The sequence below is a fragment of the Lycorma delicatula genome, chromosome 1 (genome assembly GCF_047948215.1).
Source record: "Lycorma delicatula isolate Av1 chromosome 1, ASM4794821v1, whole genome shotgun sequence".
In the NCBI taxonomy this organism is placed as follows: Eukaryota; Metazoa; Arthropoda; class Insecta; order Hemiptera; family Fulgoridae; genus Lycorma; species Lycorma delicatula.
This window is the reverse complement of record NC_134455.1, coordinates 327,260,106-327,283,168: the sequence shown is the minus strand read 5'-3', so window position 1 is coordinate 327,283,168 and position 23,063 is coordinate 327,260,106. Positions and strand designations below refer to the sequence as shown.

The following is a 23,063-nucleotide window of genomic DNA, read 5'->3' as shown; positions in this document are numbered from 1 at the left end:
TTAACTTGGTCAACATATAACAAAAAATGCCTTTCTGCTAAAACAAAACTTAAACATTATAAAACTGTAGTACAGCCAGAAGTCACCTACGGAAGCGAGACCCTTTTCAAAATCACTCAGAAAAACCGAATTGAAAAAATTCTGAAAATAGAGAGGAGAATTGTCAGAACGTGTATCAATAAAAAACACCAAAAAGAAGGCCAATGGTGGATTGTGCCAAATGAGGTGGTGTATCGAGAAATAGAGCCTGTTACTGATACTATGCGGAAAAAAAGAATCTCTTTCTTCGGTCATCTCATAAGGACACCGCAAACAAGACTGTCAAGAAATATCATTGAAAAGCTCTGGTTCCAAAAGCTAGAAGTAGGATGGATCAAAGAAATTAGAGAAGATATGAAAGAATTGGGAATTTCCCTGACTGACCTACAGAATAAAACTGGAAAAATTACAAAGCTAAACGATAAGAGCATTAGATTTAAACAAAAGACAGACAATTTTGTTATGAATTAATCCCAGAATCAAATGATAAAAAAAAGGTAAATAAGCCAGCTATGGACCTGGATGGCAATGTTTATGTAGGTGTTTCCCATTCATAATTTTTTTGTGATGATATAAATGTGCCTGCTAGATATATGTTGTGTGATAAATTTACTAGTATTTTTTTCTAATTATAATGTTTTTAATTTAATTTCAGATTAATGAATTTGTTCATAAAAGAACCGTCACCAGAAGATTAATCTCGAATAAAATTTGTAGTCCTAAAGCATTTGAATGGTTATGTGAAATGAGATTTTACTTCGATCCAAAACAAAGTGAAGTACTGCAACAACTAACAATACATATGGCGAATGCAAAATTTTTATATGGATTTGAATATCTTGGTGTACAAGATAGACTTGTACAAACACCTTTAACTGATAGATGTTATCTAACCATGACTCAAGCTTTAGAAGCAAGATTGGGTGGCTCACCATTTGGTATGTTAATTATATATATATCATATATATCAATATATGTATATATCAGTATGTTAATGATATATATATATATATATATACACACTAGATGTATGAAATATAAATAACCAAAACACAGTAATTTAAATTAAACTTACCTTATTTAGTTGTCATTTTATTTGAAAATATGTTTTCTATTTTGAAATTTTGTATGATAATATATATATATATACTTTTTTAAGTTTATTAAATAAACTATCTAGTATAGAATACTGAGATAAGACAATTTTATATTTATATTATTTATTATTACATTTTTAATATAAAAAATGGTTATGAAGTAGTAAATAAATTAAGCATTTAAAATGTAAATAAAGACACTAGAATGGTTAGTTATGATATAATTAACATGTATCCTAGCATACTTATAGACCATACCATTAAAATAATAAAAAAATTAATTCAAAAATAACCAAGATCTAAATTTTATTAAAGGTATCATCACCATTATAAGAAATATATGTCAACAAAACTATTTTGAACTTAATATCAGATATCATATACAAAAAAATACCTTACCTGTGGAATTTCCACTATCACAATTGTGTCAAAAATATTTTTACAGGATTTTGAGAGTAAATTAATACATGGTATCACTTTACACATAAAGTCACGGTATGTTGATGTTATTCTGATTATATATAACGCGATAATAAACAGTGAACATCTAATAATATTAAACAAATTAAATTCGTTTAATGAAAATTTGAAATTTAAGAATTGTGAATTTCAATTCTCATTTGAAATAGATAATAATAGAATATTAAATTAATTAGATCTCAATATAGAAATAAACAAGGACAACCAAACTGAAACAAGAATATATAGGAAACCTACTTCTAATAATATAACAATTCATCAAAAATCAAATTATCCTTGCTCTCATAAAATTAACACTTATACAAATATGATTAATTAGGCAATCAAATACATACATAAAAGTTAAATAATGAAATAAACATCATAAAACAAGTGGTTGAAATGGATATGATATTATTTTAATTAATATCATATCCATATTATATATATATATATATATATATATATATATATATATATATATATAATATTTATAAAAAACAACTATCAAATCACAATAAAAAAAGAACTTCCTTAAAAACAATACTTAATAAAGACAAGAGAGTGAACAAATATATGTATTTATGCACTAATAATATCATTAAAACATTGCTAAAACTTAAAAAAATAAATATTTAAATCAGCATACAAACCTATTTGTATAGGTAAAAAAAATAGATTTCCTGATAATTATAGAAATTACAAAAAAATAAATTAGGTTAATTTATTTATTATGGCAGACCATCCAATAAGCAGTAAACATTCTATTTCTGATATTAGCATACATTTAGAAATGATTGAAATAAATAAAGATGACATAAAATTAAATATATTAGAAAAATATATTTATAAATACAAACAAAATTTCAATTTGATGAACAGACAGTGTTTGAGCGGACAGTGTTATAAAAACTGCAATAGATAGCAGCACTCAAATAATAAATTAATACACAATTTTCATTATTTTAAATTTTAATATGCAGTTTAATTAATTAAATATTTCAATCATGACTGAGGATACAGTATCCCGTGAAAATAGCTATGTGATAAAATTAAGGTAAGATATATCACCTCAATATTCTGTACTAGGTGATTTATTTAATAGAATTTAACATATAACAGTACAGAGGGCTAATATGAATCTTAGAAAGATTAATTTCAATAAAATAATATATATGTAATATATTTTAACAATTATAACTAATAAATTTCTCAGTTAACTAGAGTATGACTGACTGCCTGCCTCTACGGTAGCTGAATTTGGAAAAAATTAAAATTTATACATCCTCTTTGGTTGTAATTAATTTATTAAAAAAAAAATTGAAAAAGTAATACATAATTTTATTCTATGAAGAAGTTGCATAACAAAATTTTATTTTTTTCAATGACATCTAATTTGGACTGAAGTCACAAAAATGTTTGCTAAGTTTGTTTACCTTTATCACTGATGGTGGTTTATATTTTATTTTATAATAATTACACCATTTTAAAACCTAAATATTTGAAAGTGTTTCTTTTCTTTTTTTTATATAATTTCAATTTTTTTGTTTTTAGAGAGAGTTGAAATAACTAGAGGAAAATTTTCTTCTTACATACACACACACATGTGCACACATACACACATGCGTGTGTGTATGCACACTGAATCATAATGCCATTTTTTAATATCATTTGTAGTAGCTGCATCTATCATTACCACCTGTACTATTTTTACAATTTACAAAAGAAATGTTAAAGTGTGATAAAAATAGACATTAGAAAACTTATTTTTCAACCAGGATTAAATTATACTGGTTGTCACATTGAAATTTTACTGTACATTATTATTATTATTATTATTTTTCAAATGAAGTTTCGTAACAAAACTTCATTGATTTTGAGCTAAAGGTTTTATTGGATATATATTCCTCATAAGAAAATAAATATCCAAAAATTAAAAAAAAGATAGAAGAAATCAGTTATTTGCTTACCTTATCCTGTTAATATATGTAAAATTGTTGGTTATTGTTTATTTCATTCGTTGTGCAGACTAGTGTGGAAAGGTGTTCAGTAATAGACTTAAAAATAGATGTTATAAAACAAAAAATGAGCTTAATGACATTATAAAAGCAGATGTTTTATATATAAATCTGTATATACAGTGTGAGGTTTTCTTAAATTTACAATTGTATTTTATTACATTTTTGTCTCTAAAATATTGTTATTGAAGTTATATTATTTTGTTTGTTATTAATACATTTTTTGTTATTTTTTAGGCCCTGCTGGTACCGGTAAAACAGAATCTGTTAAAGCACTGGGTCACCAGATGGGTAGATTTGTTTTAGTATTCAATTGTGATGAAACATTTGATTTCCAAGCGATGGGAAGAATATTCGTTGGTTTATGTCAGGTAAAATAAAGTACATTTATAGATGTATTTCTGTGTAATAATAACTTTTTTATGACTTATATTTGGGATTAAGTATTAAGTTTTATTTGTTTTGAAGATTATTGGGTTAAAAAAATTCAAAATTTTGTTTCACCAAACTACATTAAACTTTTGTTTTATATATGGATTAGTGTTACTGTCAGACTTATTTTGTGTATTTGTAGTTTTAAAAAGTGAAATAATATTTGCATTTATAAAAAAAAAAATTGCTAAATTCTTTATCCTCCTCTATGAATCATGAGACCTTGCCGTTGGTGAGGGGGCTTGAGTGCTCAGGGATACAGAGTAGCTGGACCGAAGGTGCAACCACATCGGAGAGGTATCTGTTGAGAGCCAGACGAAGGAATGATTCCTGAAAGAGGGCAGCAGCTCTTTCAGTAGTTGTTAGGGGCGTGAGTCAGGACGACTTAAATGGCCGTATCAACATCACTCAGTCCTCTGAGTACTGCGCAGCTGAAAGCAATGGAAAACTACAGCTGCTTTTTTTCCAAGAAAATGTGGCTCTCTGCATTTTCACATAGCAATAATGGAGGCGCCTTCCTTGGTAAAATATTCCGGAGGTAAAATAGTCCCCCGTTCGGATCTCCGGGTGGGGACTACTAAGGAAGGGGTCACCAGAAAATTAAAAAATAACATTCTACGAGTCGGAGCGTGGAATGTTAGAAGCTTGAAAAAGGTTGGTAGGCTAGAAAATTTAAAAAGGGAAATGGGTAGGACAAATGTGGATATAGTAGGAATTATTGAGGTTCGGTGGGAAGAGGAAGGCGACTTTTGGTCAGGTGATTTTAGAGTAATTAACTCAGCGTCAAATAATGGGCAGGCAGGAGTAGGTTTCGTGATGAACAAGAAGATAGGGAGGAGAGTAGAGTATTTCAAAACGCATAGCGATAGAATCATTGTAATAAGGATAAAATCAAAACCTAAACCGACAACGATTGTTAACGTCTATATGCCTACAAGCGCCCATGATGATGATGAGGTAGAGTGTGTATACGAAGAGATTGATGAAGCAATTAAACACGTAAAAGGAGATGAAAATTTAATAATAGTTGGAGATTGGAATGCAAGCATTGGAAAAGGCAAGGAAGGAAATATAGTGGGTGAATACGGGCTGGGCAAAAGGAATGAAAGAGGGGACCGACTTATAGAATTTTGCACGAAGTATAATTTAGTAATTGCCAACACCCAATTTAAAAATCATAATAGAAGAACATACACTTGGAAAAAGCCAGGCGATACTGGAAGGTATCAGATAGATTATATCATGGTTAAGCAAAAATTTAGAAATCAACTCGTTGACTGCAAAACTTACCCTGGAGCAGACATTAATAGCGACCATAATTTGGTGATAATGAAATGTAGATTGGGGTTTAAAAACCTGAAGAAAAGGTGTCAGATGAATCGGTGGAATTTAGAGAAGCTTGAGGAAGAGGAGGTAAAGAAGTTTTTTGAGGAGGACATCGCAAGAGGTCTGAGTAAAAAAGATAAGGTAGAAAATGTAGAAGAAGAATGGGAGAATGTTAAAAAGGAAATTCTTAAATCAGCAGAAGCAAACTTAGGCGGAATAAAGAGAACCGGTAGAAAACCTTGGGTTTCAGACGATATATTGCAGCTGATGGATGAACGTAGAAAATATAAGAATGCTAGTGATGAAGAAAGTAAAAGGAACTATCGGAAAATAAGAAATGCTATAAACAGGAAGTGCAAACTGGTGAAAGAAGAGTGGATTAAAGAAAAGTATTCAGAAGTGGAAAGAGAAATGAACATTGGTAAAATAGACGGAGCATACAGGAAAGTTAAGGAAAATTTTGGGGTACATAAATTAAAATGTAATAATGTGTTAAACAAAGATGGTACACCAATATATAATACGAAAGGTAAAGTCGATAGATGGAATATATTGAAGAGTTATACGGAGGAAATGAATTATAAAATGGTGTTATAGAGGAAGAAGAGGAAGTTGAGGAGGATGAAATGGGAAAAACAATATTGAGATCTGAATTTATGAGAGCATTAAAGGATTTAAATGGCAGAAAGGCTCCTGGAATAGACGGAATACTGTAGAATTACTGCGCAGTGCAGGTGAGGAAGCGATTGATAGATTATACAAACTGGTGTGTAATATTTATGAAAATGGGGAATTTCCATCAGACTTCAAAAAAAGTGTTATAGTTATGATACCAAAGAAAGCAGGGGCAGATAAATGTGAAGAATACAGAACAATTAGTTTAACTAGTCATGCATCAAAAATCTTAACTAGAATTTTATACAGAAGAATTGAGAGGAGAGTGGAAGAAGTGTTAGGAGAAGACCAATTTGGTTTCAGGAAAAGTATAGGGACAAGGGAAGCAATTTTAGGCCTCAGATTAATAGTAGAAGGAAGATTGAAGAAAAACAAACCAACATACTTGGCGTTTCTAGACCTAGAAAAGGCTTTCGATAACGTAGACTGGAATAAAATGTTCAGCATTTTAAAAAAACTAGGGTTCAAATACAGAGATAGAAGAACAATTGCTAACATGTACAGGAACCAAACAGCAACAATAACAATTGAAGAACATAAGAAAGAAGCCCTAATAAGAAAGGGAGTCCGACAAGGATGTTCCCTATCTCCGTTACTTTTTAATCTTTACATGGAACTAGCAGTTAATGATGTTAAAGAACAATTTAGATTCGGAGTAACAGTACAAGGTGAAAAGATAAAGATGCTACGATTTGCTGATGATATAGTAATTCTAGCCGAGAGTAAAAAGGATTTAGAAGAAACAATGAACGGCATAGATGAAGTCCTACGCAAGAACTATCGCATGAAAATAAACAAGAACAAAACAAAAGTAATGAAATGTAGTAGAAATAACAAAGATGGACCGCTGAATGTGAAAATAGGAGGAGAAAAGATTATGGAGGTAGAAGAATTTTGTTATTTGGGAAGTAAAATTACTAAAGATGGACGAAGCAGGAGCGATATAAAATGCCGAATAGCACAAGCTAAACGAGCCTTCAGTAAGAAATATAATTTGTTTACATCAAAAACTAATTTAAATGTCAGGAAAAGATTTTTGAAAGTGTATGTTTGGAGTGTCGCTTTATATGGAAGTGAAACTTGGGCAATCGGAGTATCTGAGAAGAAAAGATTAGAAGCTTTTGAAATGTGGTGCTATAGGAGAATGTTAAAAATCAGATGGGTGGATAAAGTGACAAATGAAGAGGTATTGCGGCAAATAGATGAAGAAAGAAGCATTTGGAAAAATTAGTTAAAAGAAGAGACAGACTTATAGGCCATATACTAAGGCATCCTGGAATAGTCGCTTTAATATTGGAAGGACAGGTAGAAGGGAAAAATTGTGTAGACAGGCCACGTTTGGAGTATGTAAAACAAATTGTTGGGGATGTAGGATGTAGAGGGTATACTGATATGAAACGACTAGCACTAGATAGGGAATCTTGGAGAGCTGCATCAAACCAGTCAAATGACTGAAGACAAAAAAAAAATTCTTTATTGTTTAAGACTGCAGAACAGCAATTTGTTACTATTAAACAATATTTAGTTATTTTCCTTTGTGACACCAGGTGGTGTAGTAAGCGTATAATACACTCACATATGCAGTAAGTTTTTATATATGAAGTCTATTTTTTTATTATATTCTGAGATGTATTTTATCTTTAAAAAAAAATTTTTTTGTGTACTTTAAAAGTCTCATTATTTAATGTTTTTTCTGTGGTTTTTATTGATGCTCATAATTTTATAATATATATATATATATCATGCATAATTTTACATAAAATCAAAACTTGAAAATATTTTTTTTGGAAACACATTGTTTCTATCCTATTGTATATCATTTATTTTACTCTATTATAAATTTTTATCAGAAATATATAGATATGATTTTTTTTACATTTAAATTTTGTTTTTTAAATATCTGTTTGAATTAGGTTGGTGCTTGGGGTTGCTTTGATGAATTCAATAGACTGGAAGAAAGAATGCTGTATGCTGTTTCACAAGTTCAGACTATTCAAGAGGCTTTAAAATCTCAAACTGATTGGAAGAGAGACGGTTGTAAGTTTTTCTCTTTTACTTATTTTTATAAATAATTTTATTTTTGTGAAATTTAAACTAAATAAATGATGATCTATAAAATTTGTTATTTTTATTAGACTTTTTTTCTGGTTGATGTGTGAATTTAAAAAAAAAATATTTTTTTAGTGTAATAATACAAATAAATTTGAGAATATTCATTGTAAAGCTACCACAACTATTGTTAAATTTTTCAATTTTTTAGATTGTAGTTAAGCGACAGTATAAAGATTTGTCATTAATTTATTATTTTTTTAATATTACAGCGATTACAGTCGAACTTGTGGGTAAACAAGTTAAAGTATCAACAGATATGGCCATATTTATTACAATGAATCCAGGTTATGCTGGTCGTTCCAATCTGCCAGATAATTTGAAAAAGCTGTTACGTTCACTTGCTATGACAAAACCTGATAGACAGCTTATTGCAGAGGTTATGTTGTTCTCTCAGGGCTTCAGATCTGCTGAAAAGTTGGCGTGCAAAATTGTACCATTTTTCAAGTAAGTTATAACTTAAATTGAAATATATCAGTAATATAAACTAATTGGGATTGAAGGTAATTAAAATTTTTTAACATTTTTAAAATAAGCATTGTGTATGTAACTGTAATTGATATTTTATTATTATTATTAATTTTTTTAATGGTTATAATTCAAGACATAGAAATAATAAGGTTACTAATTAGATAATATTTAAAATAATTGAACGTTGATAAAAAAAATAATCTTGGTTTATTTTTAGTGCTATACTGAGCATCCTTTGTCATGAAGAGTTACATATTTTTTCACTACATGGACTATTGTCATGGTTTAAATTGATTTGGCTCTTTAAAAACTTATGTTTTACTCAATTTAAGCAATCAGTTTACAAAAATCTCTTTTTATAACAGATCATATTAATCTTATTACAGTCATTAACACTGATAATATTAACTCTACTGACATGTTACAGAAAGTATCATTAATCTTGCTACTGGTTTTAAGTAGTGTTTCAATAAATTTAAACAGCTTTTTGTTGTTAAGAAAATGTATATATAAATACTGTATTAGCTAGCTCATCTTACACAAAAAAAGGTAGTGCATTTAAAATATAGTTACAAGGCAATAAGCTTACTTATTACATTTAGGTTAAGAAGGTGCACAACTTTATAATCAAGGTGGCAGGATTAATATTATTTATTATGTACTTTTTTACTGTTGCAAAATATTTAATGGATATGTTATAACATAATATGTAAGTTGCATTAAGTTTTATTCAAGCTGTTCATTTCCCTTGTTTTGTCAGTTCTGTTTTTACATACCAGTGGCTGATGTTAGCATACATGACTCGTTAGATTTTCATATTTCAATTTATTCTTTAGGGTTGTCATCCTAAATATATAGTTTAGCTTTTTATTTATTATTATTTTAATGAAATTAATTTTTTCAAGGTTAGCATTATTCCTCTGTACTGTTAAATGATATTTTTAATTTTATTAATATAAACCACCTAGTACAGAATATTAAGATAAGATATATCTTAACTTAATTTTACCATTAAAATGCTTTCAGGGATCCCACATTCTCAGTTATGAATGAAATATTTAATTAAACTGATATTGAAAATTAAAAATCCAAAAATAATGAGAATTGTGCATTAATTTATTATACAAATTCTGTCTGTTGTAGTTTTTGTAATACTGTGTTCTCAAACATGGTCTGATGGTTTGTCAAATTGAACCTTGATATATTTTACAAATTCTACACAGATTGTTTATTTTATTATTATTAAAATAAAATAATAGCATATTTAAAAAAACAGAATAGTAAAATAAACAATCTGTGTGGAATTTATGAAATTAAATATAATGATTGTGACGGTATTTATATAGTAAAAACAAACAGATCCTTTAAAACTAGATTTTTGATCTTTATAAAAATTACAAACATAATAAATTAGATTTATCTAATACAGCAGACCATATAATAAACAGTAAAAATTCTATTTCTGATGTTAGCACAATTTTAGAAACATTAGAAATTAATGAAGATGGCATAAAATGAAATATATTAGAAAGATACTATATATTTATAACTACAAACAAAATTTCAATTTGATAAACAGACAGTGCTTGAGGGTACAGTCTTATAAAAACTGCAACAGATAGCAGCACTCATATTTTAAATTAATAAGCAGTTTTTATTATTTTACTATTTTTAATGAGGAGTTTAATTAAATATTTCAATCATGACTCAGGATGCGGGATCCCATGAAAGTACATATGGTAAAATTAAGATAAGGTATGTCATATTTCTTTATTATATACTAGGTGGTTTATATTAATAGAATTTAGAATATTTTAGCATTTATCTATGTAACTTCTTCAGAAATTAGTATTTTTTTTTTCTATTTTGTTTTAAGTGGCATCAACTACTGTGATTAATAAATGATTAAAAAAAATGCTGAAAAATCATGGAACTAACTGCATCCAACATTCTTAACTTGAGATATAATCAGTTGTATTAGAAACTCATTTTTTGAACTAACAGGCTTTGATTTTTAGTATTTTATCTTGCATCATATATCAACTTCCAGGATGTTATTGCTGAGGACAGTCTGGGTTTTGTAACATAACATCTTTATCATAAAGATGCAGTTTTATTGTCTTTGTTATGTAATTTATTTTTAAATTTATATTATTATTCTGTTATTTCATTGATTTATTATTAGTTTTGTTACATATATGATGCTGATATTTCTAAAATACTTTACATAGGTTATGTGATGAACAGTTGTCAAACCAGTCTCATTATGACTTCGGTTTACGAGCTCTGAAATCTGTGCTTGTGTCAGCTGGTAATGTTAAACGTGATCGTATACAGCGTATAAAGGAACATAAAAAGAACAGCGGTGAATTCATTGATGAAGCATCTATTGCTGAAAATCTACCTGAACAAGAGGTAATAACTAGCAATTATAATTTTTCTTTTTAAATAGGATTAGCTGGTACGATCATGATCGACAGATTGATCATGATGCACAGATTGTGATTGTCTATGTATAGGGAAACCATACTCAGTAGTAAATAATCTGATACAGACACCACATGACTTCCTTCTATGCCAATTAAATTACAAATACAATTTTTTTTAAAAATGAAAAGTACATAAAATTTTATTTCACTAATAACTTCAGATTTTTTTCATATTTTTTTATTTTATTGGATTATATCTATTGTAAAAGACTTAAGACTTTTTACAGTTAGAGGTTAATAATTATTAATAAACTAATATATTTAAATTAAAAAGAGAGAAAAGAAAATTAAGCCTGATTCGAACCAATGTGCCTTCCCCTTGTAAGATCTAAATAGTTCATTAATTAAAATTTTATTTGGCTATAACTCTGGAATCATTGAAAATAAGTACCACTTATGATATATCATTGAAAAGCTCTCAATGAGGAAATTATTGCAGGTAAGAAAAAGTCCAAAATCCAAATTTTTTGATTTTCGGCTTTTTTGGACATTTTTGGTCGTTGATTGCAATCAAAAAGGAAGGGATCACAACTAGATGTTACAACAGTCCTAAATCCAAAATTAAAACATTCTATGGTTAATCGTTTTTGAGTTATGCGAGATATATTGGTACGTACGTATATATGTACAGATGTCACACTGAAAATAGTCAGTGGATTCAGGGATGGTGAAAATGGATATTTCTGTTGAAATCTGAAAACTAAATTTTTTTCGCGATTATACTTCTTTTACTTCATACAAGGAAGTAAAAACAATGATATATAAGAAATAATTAATCCTTTGAAGACTTGATTGAAAATAAGCTGTATGTAATTCTTATTTTTTAATAAATAAGCTCAGAAGTAAATAATCATGTACTTTATTTTTATCTAGTATCTATTCATAAAAAGTTTAAGTTATATTTTTGTTTTTATAAATTATGCGGTTGTTGCATTATTACTTCATTGTTTGCTGTCATTACTTTTATTTTATTAATCATCTGAATTTTATGAATTTGTGATAAAAATTTACGGAGGATCTAATTAATTGTGAATTTCTTCATAATTATGCTATTTATAATTATTTTTTCAGTGGAAATAGTATTATTACAGTGTTATTATTAGTTTGTATTATTTGTATCATTATTGGTTGTCTTTATATTAATTTGATATATTATTTAAATTTATGTTTCTGCACTATTAAATGGGTAGTGTGTAGGAAAATAATAATTTGCAGGTCTGAAAGTTTCTTTGTTTTTTATTTATAATTATTAAATTTTAATTTTAATATGAAATTATGTTAAGAAATACCAATTTTTATTGAAAAACAACTGCAAAAAAATATTGTTTTTTTAAAATTGAATTACTGTAAAAATGTCAAAAAATAATAAATAAAAACTTGTTTTATATTAAATATGAAGAAAATTAAATTCATAACAAATTTATAGAAATAAAGTAAATTAAAGGTGACAGCAAAAAACTGATTGATTCTTATGGGATTTTTTTAAAAAGTATAATTTATAATTTTTTATGAGAAATCAATACTGGCTGTGATCTTACTCATATAAGTTTTACTGTGTAGTTTTTAATAATAAAATTTTACTAGATATACCGTTATTATTTTCATTGCTTAATGATGTTTTCCCTCAAGTTCAGTACACAAGAGCAGAAATGACAGGTAACAATAAAATTATTTATTTCAGTTTTTATAGTTATATATTTACATCGAGGTGTCAGCTAACATCATGTATACATTGATGAATACATTTAGAAAAAATCTTGAACAATTAAGTCGATGTATTAATCCAGAAATTAATTACTGTGAAACTTGGATAATTAGAACTTGGTAAGGACCACATAAGAACATCAGATCATCAAAAAATTTGTCAAATTGTAAGTTAGTGACTTACAATAAAAAATGTACTGAAATTTAATTTTCCTTTGATTTATTCCTTGATTTCATCCAAGAAAAATTCTGTACCCCTAAAATCACCTGAGTTATGATAGACATCAACAAAAATTTAAGGTGAGGTTTTAATGAAATTGTTATACATCATTTTAATTTTCAGTGAAGAAAATGGTACTTCTGTCTAAAAATAGGTTTGTAAGACATCCAAATTTTTTTAACACAGCCTCAAGTTTTTCTCCCATCATTGTTATAGTTGAATTTCTTTTACATCCATCGTTATATCAACATGCTGATTAGGTATATAATTCTTTCTTTCTGTACCGCTTAAGTTTATATGTCTTGTAATACTTATGAGATGTTTGTTATGTTTTCTCATTTACTATTTTATAAAGTTTTCCTCAGTTTTAGATCTTATGTATTTTACAATTTTTAGTATTTTAATCATAATATCAGTGATTCGGGAAGGACTTAACAAATTTAAAAGCATATAAAAATTTATTTAGATAAACTTACAGATTCGGGTGAGGTCTCATTTCATAGCAAAATTTAACAAGTTTTGATTCATGTAGTTCATTAGTACTGAATCTGGCCACCAGCACTGTCACTAGTGTTGTTAAAAATGGCTACATTTACTGGTGCAGAATGTGGTTGTTGCTGTGTGTTTTTGTTTCACGATTTGCACTCGGCAACTACAGTTCAGCATAATTTTCATAGAAAGTATGATAGGGAGCCTCCTAGTAGGCATATAGTTTACTCTTGGCACTAAACCTTTCTTGGTTGTTCTGTTAAACATACAAAATCATCAGGATGCTCATATGTCCCTGAAGCTGCTATATAACTCAGAGAAAGCTTTGCACATTATCCAAAAAAATCACCTTGACATGCATCACATGAGACTGGCATTCCCGAAACAAATGTTTGGTACATATCATACAAATGATAGCACTTGAAGCCAAACAAACTAACCATGTTTCAACACATTACAGATGATGACAAAGTTACCTGGCTACAGTTTTGTGTGGAAATGATGGATAGAATTGCAGACAACAATACATCTTTAGACAATGTAATTTTTAGTGATGAGTCAGTGTTTCACATTAGTGGCAAGGTGTAACAGCCAATTATGAGGTAGCAAAAACCCTCATGAAACTTTGCAGCATATTTGTATCCTAAGGTCAGTGGTTTTTTGTAAACAAAGATTGTAAGGCCCATTCTTCCCAGAGGCAACCGTAAATGGTAATGTTTTTCTGGACATGCTTCAGTTAGATGATGACCAACATGAAAGCCATTACTATTAACAAGATGAGGCACCACCACGCTACTGCCTAGAATTCCAAGATTTTCTAGATACTCGATTCCCAGATCTGTGGAGTATTCATGATGATCCAATGCGTGGCCACCTTGTTCCCAGATTTGACTCTGCCAAATTTTTTATTGTGGGGTTTCATTAAAGATCAGGTTTATGTGTACCACCTTTGCTTACTCATCTTGTTGAGCTGACTTCAAATTAACACCACAGCTGCAGAGATAACTCCTGACTTGCTAAATACAGTCAAAATCAGTGTTTTTCAACCTGTGCGGTGCCCCCTCCTAGGGGCTATGATAACACTAAATGAGGGGTGTGAGCATATTGAAAAGAAAGTATTATTAAAATAATTTATTTACTTAAAGGAAAGCAAAACAGAATACATTCTGACATAATAAATAATAAAATACACATTTATACTGATATAATACACTTCTAAAGAGGTTTGTGTCAGTTCTGCACAATGTATTTATTAATAATTAATTTATCAATACTAAATTAAAAGCAAGTTTAATTATTATTAGTGACTCCCTTGGGCCTGTCTTGCAGAGCAAAGTTTTTCAAAGAAAGGTTTGATATTAGAAATAGACACTCTTGAGTTCTTTTTTCTATTTTTAGCTGAAATCTATATTTTGTCTTCAAAGCAGCCACCACAGAAAATCCAGTTTCGCAAAGGTAATGGTATAATAGAAATGGTAATATGCTAATAAATGGTATAGTATTTCATATTCTCTTTTTTCTGTGCAGAAAATTCATCATCCACCCCTATTCAATTCTACCAAGTTGTCATCAGCAAGAAAATACTTTTTAAAATTGTTTGTTGTTCTTAATAAGATCTAGTTAAATCTTTTTCCCCGTTAATTTAATTAAAATATTCTCTTTTACAGAAAAAAATAATATTCCGTTTTCAATGAGTTTTTAATTCGTTTTTTTCATCGTTGTGTAATATGCGCTTAATGCCTTTTAGCTGTTTATTTTTTGAATTTTATTTAATCTACCGATCATCGATGCAGATATTTAATATTTCTAAGAACTAATATAGACTCACCGCATCCAATTTTATTTTATTTGTCGCTCTAATTAAAGTTTTACCTCTATTTTCTTTGATTTATCCGGTATTATAAGAGTTATTTTTTTATCGATATTAATTGTATAATGCATTATCAGTGCAAAATATTTGTAGATTTAATACAGGTCTGTTGTCCTGTCACCGTCTGAAATAATTTTACCGTCTAGACGAAAACAACTTTATACTTAATTACATCGGGATAGGAACAGAACTTCTTAGGCGCACTCTTTGATTTTACATAATCGGTGTTATGCTAAATATATGCTGTAATTTTTTTCTCAAAAACAACCGCTTTAATGTAATTTAGTTAATTAGCGAATTCTTCGTTAAATACTAGCTAAAATAAAAAATGATAACTAATTGAAAACTTGTAATGTAAAGTTAATTTCTAGCGATTTCAATTTATAAATTTCTTCTGTATGAAATGAAGCGCGTCAAAACAGAGGTACTGGAATTTCTGATGAAAGATGCTATATTTCATCGGAAATTAAATACTATAGATTAAATAATATAGATTATCTATGTAGATTATTTGTAAATTCATTTCTACATTAAATAAATCGTGACCGATTATATTTCATTAAACTAAAAGACCCGTCTCCTATATCTCCCAAATTTTGAAAAATTTGTTACCTATGTCGATAAGAAAATTATTGCGCTATTTGTTTTGTACTTATTATTCTGGTGAATTTACTACGTCGATACTACTCTCGATTCTACTTTCAAGATTTTATTATTTTTTTAGTCGATAAATTAATTAGCTATATAAGCGTGAAAATAAACGATTGAAATTTTATACGAAAAAAAAATCGATCCTGACCGGAATTTGAATTCAGTACTTTCCAAACGAAAAGCTGAGATATTCATTATCTTTCTGTTACGGAAGTCAAGTTTGAGACGCATTTTGTTGTCTTATTTCATCAGACAGCAGATCTAAAGATTTCAGATTCGTTGTTAATTTGTCTTTTCTTCAATTTCACATTTGAAATCTCCTAAGCCTCTTTTTTTTTCTTAGTCTCGGTGTTTCATCCGTACTTACGCATACTCCAAACATAACTTTACATAAGATGCTTCTATAACTCTAATATCTTCTTACGTAAGTACAGTTTCTGTTAAATAATATGCGTGTTTCTAAAAGATCATCCGATTTTGAAATTTCATAACTATTTAGCTTTTAGTCCGTTTTGATCGAGCAAAGTACCGTTAGAAAGCGGGAACTCTCGAATTTCACGAGGTTGCCGCTGGGTAGCTCCAGAACTTCGTTCGCTTCAACGTTAGAAAAAATGGCGACTTCACGACAGAAATCACGCTTGTTCTCACACAGAGTGAGTTCGTATTTACTGTTCGGTGTGATTTCCATAGCGAGTACGGCGCTGAACGTCCTTGCGCTAAGAGAATTAGGCTCGTATAAACGATTTAAAGACACGGGTTGTCTACGTAAGGGAAATCAAGCGGACTACCCCGTGTGTCAGACCAAGATATGGAACGTCTGACTTTCTCAAGCAGCCCCCGAAAATAAACTCGCCGTGCCGGTAGAAAAGTAAATGTTCTCAGAACGTCTATCCGGTTTGTTTTGTGTGTCGTTTGCTTATGAAACCGTACAGGATTCGGTTAGCGCAATCTCTTTATGAAGGTGACACCAAAAACTCTGACGAGTGGAATTTTGTGAATTCGTCCTTAATAAGGCGGAGGAAGAAGATGACTATTTTGTAACGCGCTTAGTGTTTAATGACGATGCTACTTTTCATTTAAGCGGGAAGGTGAACCGCTACGATCGATATTAGAATGACGGGGTACGGAAAGATGCCGCGTGAATTTGGACAGCATGAGAGAGACTCTTCCAAAGTTATATTTTTTGTGCGGTTTCGGGGGAAAAGGTGTACGGTCAATATTTTTTCTTAGAGAACACTTTTGTGGGAACAACGTGTCTCAATACGCTTGAAAACCGACTTTTCCCTCTACTAGAGGTCGATTCGGATAAGTTATAACGGAAGGGGGAACATGTAGCGTGGTAAGTGCCACAACACGAAAAGTCTGAGTCTGAGGACTGCAGGTAAAGGCTTTGGCCTACGAACTCTAGAGGCGGTGAGATACCGGAATAGCTGATGGTAAGTGCTTCAAACAAAAAATAAAGATACCGTGCACCGTCGTCCCAAGGGATGCATTTTGAGCAGTTATGACTTGGTATGTAAAGAAACTTTACGAATAAACCTTTAATACAAAATTAATCTTAAGTTTTTATATTCAATATTTTTCAAAATACATACGATTTAAATCGGATGATTCTTTTTTGGACACACTTTAGCCGTATATTTCCTTAACTATTGCTATTCTAATTTTATTATTTTATTTCACGATTTTAATTTTCTTTACAATTTTATTAAAGTATCGTTCAATTCTTTTCTCTTTTATGGATATATTCAATAGCTTTTAATTATTTTTTTTTTACGAAGATTCATTTTTCGCTCGATGTTTTCTAATTTTGAAATCATCTGTTTAATATCCTGCGTTTCATTTTCAAAAAAAACCTTGTCGTGTAAAAAGGTTACGCATTTTATTTCCTCTTTCTACGCTGATATGTTGATCGATCCCTTTATACTCTTACAGATAATTTTTTATATATATATTTATATATTATATTAGAGAAAAATTAATACGTACAATTTAAGAAAAAAATTGATAAAAACGCAAATATTATTTGATGGAAACGAACAATTACTTAAGATACAAGTTACATCTTTTTCAATTTAACCGATTTATAAGGTATTTTTATGGTTAAATCTCCTTAGAGAGATACGAGTAAAGTTAGTTGAACGTATAAACAAATGAATGAAAGTTTTATTTCCAGATGAGTGGAAACAAGAACGTTTTCCGTGGATGTTAGGCATAAATTGTGCATATTACTGTCGTGGATTCTCGGGCTAGTATAAAATATGTCAAAATATTATTTATTATTAAATAAGAGAAAACGATTTTTTATTTTATTAACATATTGTAACGTGTGAATTTCTGTATTATTAGTGAAATAAAATTTTTTTGTACTTTAAAAATTTCGATTTCGCACATGAGACCGTTTGGTTTATTAACTATTCTATATAATTTTAAAACAGGTTACCAAATTCCAGTTCGATTTCCTCGAGCGCTTTCGGCTATCTCTACCATCTTCAATAATTATAACTAACTATAATTATGGGTATAATAATGACTAACATATATCAAATTATAATCTTACACACACACACACACACACACATATATATATATATACAATTGAAAGTAATTTTGTTAAAAATTAGTTTTTCAAGTGTTATTGAAATCAGTAATAATCAATCAGATAAAAACTGAGAAATTATTACAATACGGACGTAGTCACTTAAAACTTTGCTTTGACGAATTTTAACAAAATGAGGATCAATTGATATAATGTTAATTTAATTATGTAAGTTTATAGTTTTATATATGTTAGTCGTAATTATCCTCTTGAAGATGGCAGAATATTCGAAAGCGCTCGAGGAAATCAAACTGGAGTTTGGTTTCCTCCAGCATTTTTAAAATGTAATTTAATAGACTTAGAAGGAAGTCATGCGGTGTCCACATCTGATTTTTTGTAATAATCTTCGTATAATTTTTTTCGGATTAACAGAAATTCTCTGAATATCGGCCTCTGGAATCTTACCGGAAGATTACGTATTTCGTTTTCCGTTTGAAACCGACCGTATTGTAGTTTTATATAAATGTATGAGAAATAGTTAAAAATATTACTATTAAGAGAAACCACAGTGTTGCTGATTTCGCATTAGGACTGGGTTTATCAATCCAAGTTGTTTATTATTATTTTTCTGAGCTGTGTCCGAATGTCGTCATCAGCTATCGCCAGTCTGCTGTCTGTGTGCGTTGGGTGTGGTATTCTCTGTCGTGTGTTGTGAACATTGCTTTTTGTTATACAATGAATTATTATTTATTGTAAACATCTTTTTCCTAATAATCTTTTGTTAATAATTATTAATAAATGAATATATTTAAATTAAAAAAGGAATCAAGTCAAATTCGAACCGATGTGTATTACCCTTGTAATTTCAAAATATTTCATTAACTAAAATTTTATTGGACTGTAACTCTAGAAGTGTTTTAGAAAACAGTGCCCTTTTGGCCTTCGATGGTATAGTGATAGAAATTGTGTTATTAACACGTGAAATTAAAAACGAAAACTTCAACGAAATTGAAATTTCAGACGTTCAATAACTTCTGCAAACTAAATACGAGGAACTCCCAAGAAAAGAACTAGAAGAGCTGTTAACGAAACCGTTCACTACCCTTTTGGAAAAGGATAACGACAACGAGGTTTCAGTTACGCCTATTAACCTAAAATCGTTGAATGTAATTTTTGGTTTATGCGGACAGTTAGCGACTAAAGGTTTTGAAATTGATACTTTTCTAGAACTTTCCATGAATTTTAGAATTTTACTAGACTTGGCACCGGCATTGTACGATGAAGAATTTAAAGAACTCGGAAAAAATTTAAACCAAACACAAATAATGAAGTTTTTTAGCAAACGAGACGGTTCAGGTTTTTAGTTTTTCCGTTTTAAAATAAAACATTGTAATGTTAATGTTACTGAACATCGAATGTTTCACAATAAAGTCGGATGCAAAAATTACTTAAAATATTTATTTAATCTGGATGTACTTACTAGAAAGTATTTATCGCGTATTACCGTTTTATTTCTGTGTAACGATCCATTTGTTTGTGATTTAAGAACTTTTTTTTTGTTTTACCTCCGGAACCGGGACGACCGTTAAGTATCGCTTCAAAGGATGAAATTAGTGATTTGTAACGTATGTGAAAATGCCATGCCTGATCGGGATTCCAACCCGGGACCTCCGGATGAAAGGCTAGGCCGCTACCGTTCGCGTCACGGAGGCTTACGTCGTTAATAACCCGCTCTTAAGGTTTAAAGTTAGGTTTACATGAATTGTGTTTTTGGCATTCGCGAAACGTAACCCCCGCAAGTAGTGACGGATCGTTTTATTACTGATATACTCTCCATATAATTTCTGTGTTGATTAGTTTTATTCTTAACAACAAACAACGTATTATTTCTTTATTTAGATTTGTTTTATTAGTAATAAAATTTGTCGTATTATTACTGGTAAACATGTAAAATAAAATATAATAAATAAAAATATTATAATTACAACTCGATGTTACTTTAGGTTTGTAATAACTTAAATTATCGCAAGAAGTTTATGTCAGTCAGCAAACTGGGAAATATCTTATAAAGCTAACCGATTTAAAACTTATGTTTTAAAACATAATTCAGTTTATTAACGTAAATACCTTTAAGGATTGATTGTTTGAGGAACTAGATTTCAGATGAGTTATTTATGGCGCGGCGTGTCAAAAATTGTAAAAAGATGTAAAATTAGAAAATGTTATGTACGCTAAAAAAACGTTTACAGTAGAACTCAACAATTATTGTAGATTTATTGTTCGTGTTTCTGAATAAGACCGGTTGAACATTGTAATTAAAATACCCTACATTCAAAATTATTTTCTTACTTGTTCCTTATGCAAATAAAAAAGAATCTTCTTCTTTTTTTTTTATTAAAATTGTACATCATCTTAACTAGCGCTGAGCTCCAAACCCTCACATGTTTTAAATATAAAGATGTATATAGAGGGTTTGGAAACCCTCTATAAAAAAATCATTCGATAAAAAATCTTTTGTGAAACTTTTTTGTTTAAGTTCCCCGGTAAAAATTTGAAATTATATTTCGACCGAAGCACCTCTAACCCTTTTCTCCAATCTTTGAAAAAATTTAATACATCCTTTCTCTCCGAAGGTAATACCGGTCTACAAAGTTTAAATTTCAAATTTTTACCGGGGAACTTAAACAAAAAACGTTTCGCAAAAGATTTTTTATCGAGATTATAAATTAACAAAACCCAAAATATTTTCATATTTTCCACTCCCCAAAATTTTATTATTTATACGATATAAGTATGTACATTTTAGCTATATTTTGCTTAAAAAAAGGGGTATAGGAGTTTGTTACATTTATATTTTGTGCATCAATAGGGCTTTCAGACTGTACCGTAAAAAACCTTTTACCCGTACTGCGGTAAGAAAAAGTAATACTATTTTAATTTAAAAAAAAAAAATTAATTTAAACTCATCTTTCGAGTTACCCGTTACATTTAAAACGTAAAAATCTTAAAATTTGATCTTTGTATTTTTTTTATTCTGTAATTTTGACTGTTAACGTACAACATGAAACCAAGCATCACGGCTGAAAAACACCTTGCCTAGAACAGAAGTGACATTTCGAATGAAACTTCTAAATCGCCGGCAATACTGCATTCGTTTCTCCTTATCCGGTTGTTGGAGCCGATGACTTACGTTAATCCGGTACGGATGCGATTTTATAATTTTAGTAGCCTTATGAACACTTCCGTAAGATAGCGCGATCCGGCTAGAAAGTTCTGGAAGAAACGTTTTTGGAGAACGAACAAGTGTTTCGTTTATCGTCTGCAGACTGTCGTCAGTTAAAACAGTAGGACCGCTTGTACGCTTACGGTCGTGCGCGCTAGCTGTATCCCGAAAACGATTAATAAACGACATATAGAGGATCTGTTTGGCGCATTAGCACCTGGAAAAACATTTTAAAAATCTTCTTGACGCTTCGCGTACGATACCGTTTCGCAGGAACTCCCAACAATAAAGGCGCGTTGTTCTTGGGTAAAAGAGATTGCTGCTCGGACTAAACAAACTGCTTTTTGCCACACCGACTGTTGCCCGTAGGCGTAATCTACCGGTGCTACCGTACATTATTCTGTCGCACAAAAATTATCCAAATTAAAATATGTTTTACATTCCTACAAAGCAGAACAATTTGGGTTGCGCGACTTTACCGTCACCTGTAGATGAAAGTTTGCTCTTTGTATTCCTTTCTGCCGACCGAAACGCTCTTTGTTACTTGATCGATTACATTTGCAACTGATTACAGGTTTGACTGCCGTCCAAAAAAAGCATCACCTTCCCGCGCCGATACAATTTTTTCAGGTCTCCGTCTATACAAAGTTTCGTCTCCTTTGGGTGATACGTCGACTCTCTTGTAATCCACCTTGCGCTTTTTTTTTTACAATACGGAAGCTTATCGGTGACATTGTTATGAACTTTACCGACACTTAGTCGTACTATTTCGGCTATAATCTGAACTATAACTCTCGGAAATCTTAGATGAAAGAATTTTTACAGTTTTGAAGGCTGAAGTTGACACTTCAATAGGTCGCCCGCAACGGTGGCCGTCAATCATTCAGTTCGACTGTATTTAAATTTTTCTATCCGCTTGTAAAAATTTCAGCGGTTCGTACAACTTTGACTGTATTGTTTGATCGTACGAGATTAAATTTTAACTTATTTTTCACCGAAGGAAAGTAAAATAACAGATCGCTGCATTCGGTTCAACTAATTCGCAAACTTAAAGAGAATTCGCCATCGTAAAATGAGATTTTGTGGTTATAAAGAAAACAATTTTATTCAAACGGTTGGCAAAAGCCATCTCAGTGTTACCGACTTTTATTCTTTTTGTGTTTAGCTTCCGGAATCACCGTCAGGATTACTTCTGAGGATGATATGTACGAGTGTAAATGAAGTGTAGTGTTGTACAGTCTCGGGTCGACCG

General features: G+C 30.0%; 1 protein-coding gene across 2 annotated transcripts in view; it reads left to right on the top strand.

Annotated features, from left to right (window-relative positions):
- Window positions 1-23,063, top strand: part of LOC142334233 (dynein heavy chain, cytoplasmic-like) — a 40,516-nt gene that overhangs the window by 5,357 nt on the left and 12,096 nt on the right. For both annotated transcript variants that reach the window (XM_075382093.1, XM_075382092.1), the window contains 5 exons: window positions 695-977; window positions 3,851-3,984; window positions 7,960-8,083; window positions 8,368-8,602; window positions 10,858-11,041. In XM_075382093.1, the coding sequence (XP_075238208.1) occupies window positions 785-977; window positions 3,851-3,984; window positions 7,960-8,083; window positions 8,368-8,602; window positions 10,858-11,041 (870 nt within the window). In that variant the 5' untranslated portion in view covers window positions 695-784. The remainder of the gene's footprint in view (window positions 1-694; window positions 978-3,850; window positions 3,985-7,959; window positions 8,084-8,367; window positions 8,603-10,857; window positions 11,042-23,063) is intronic.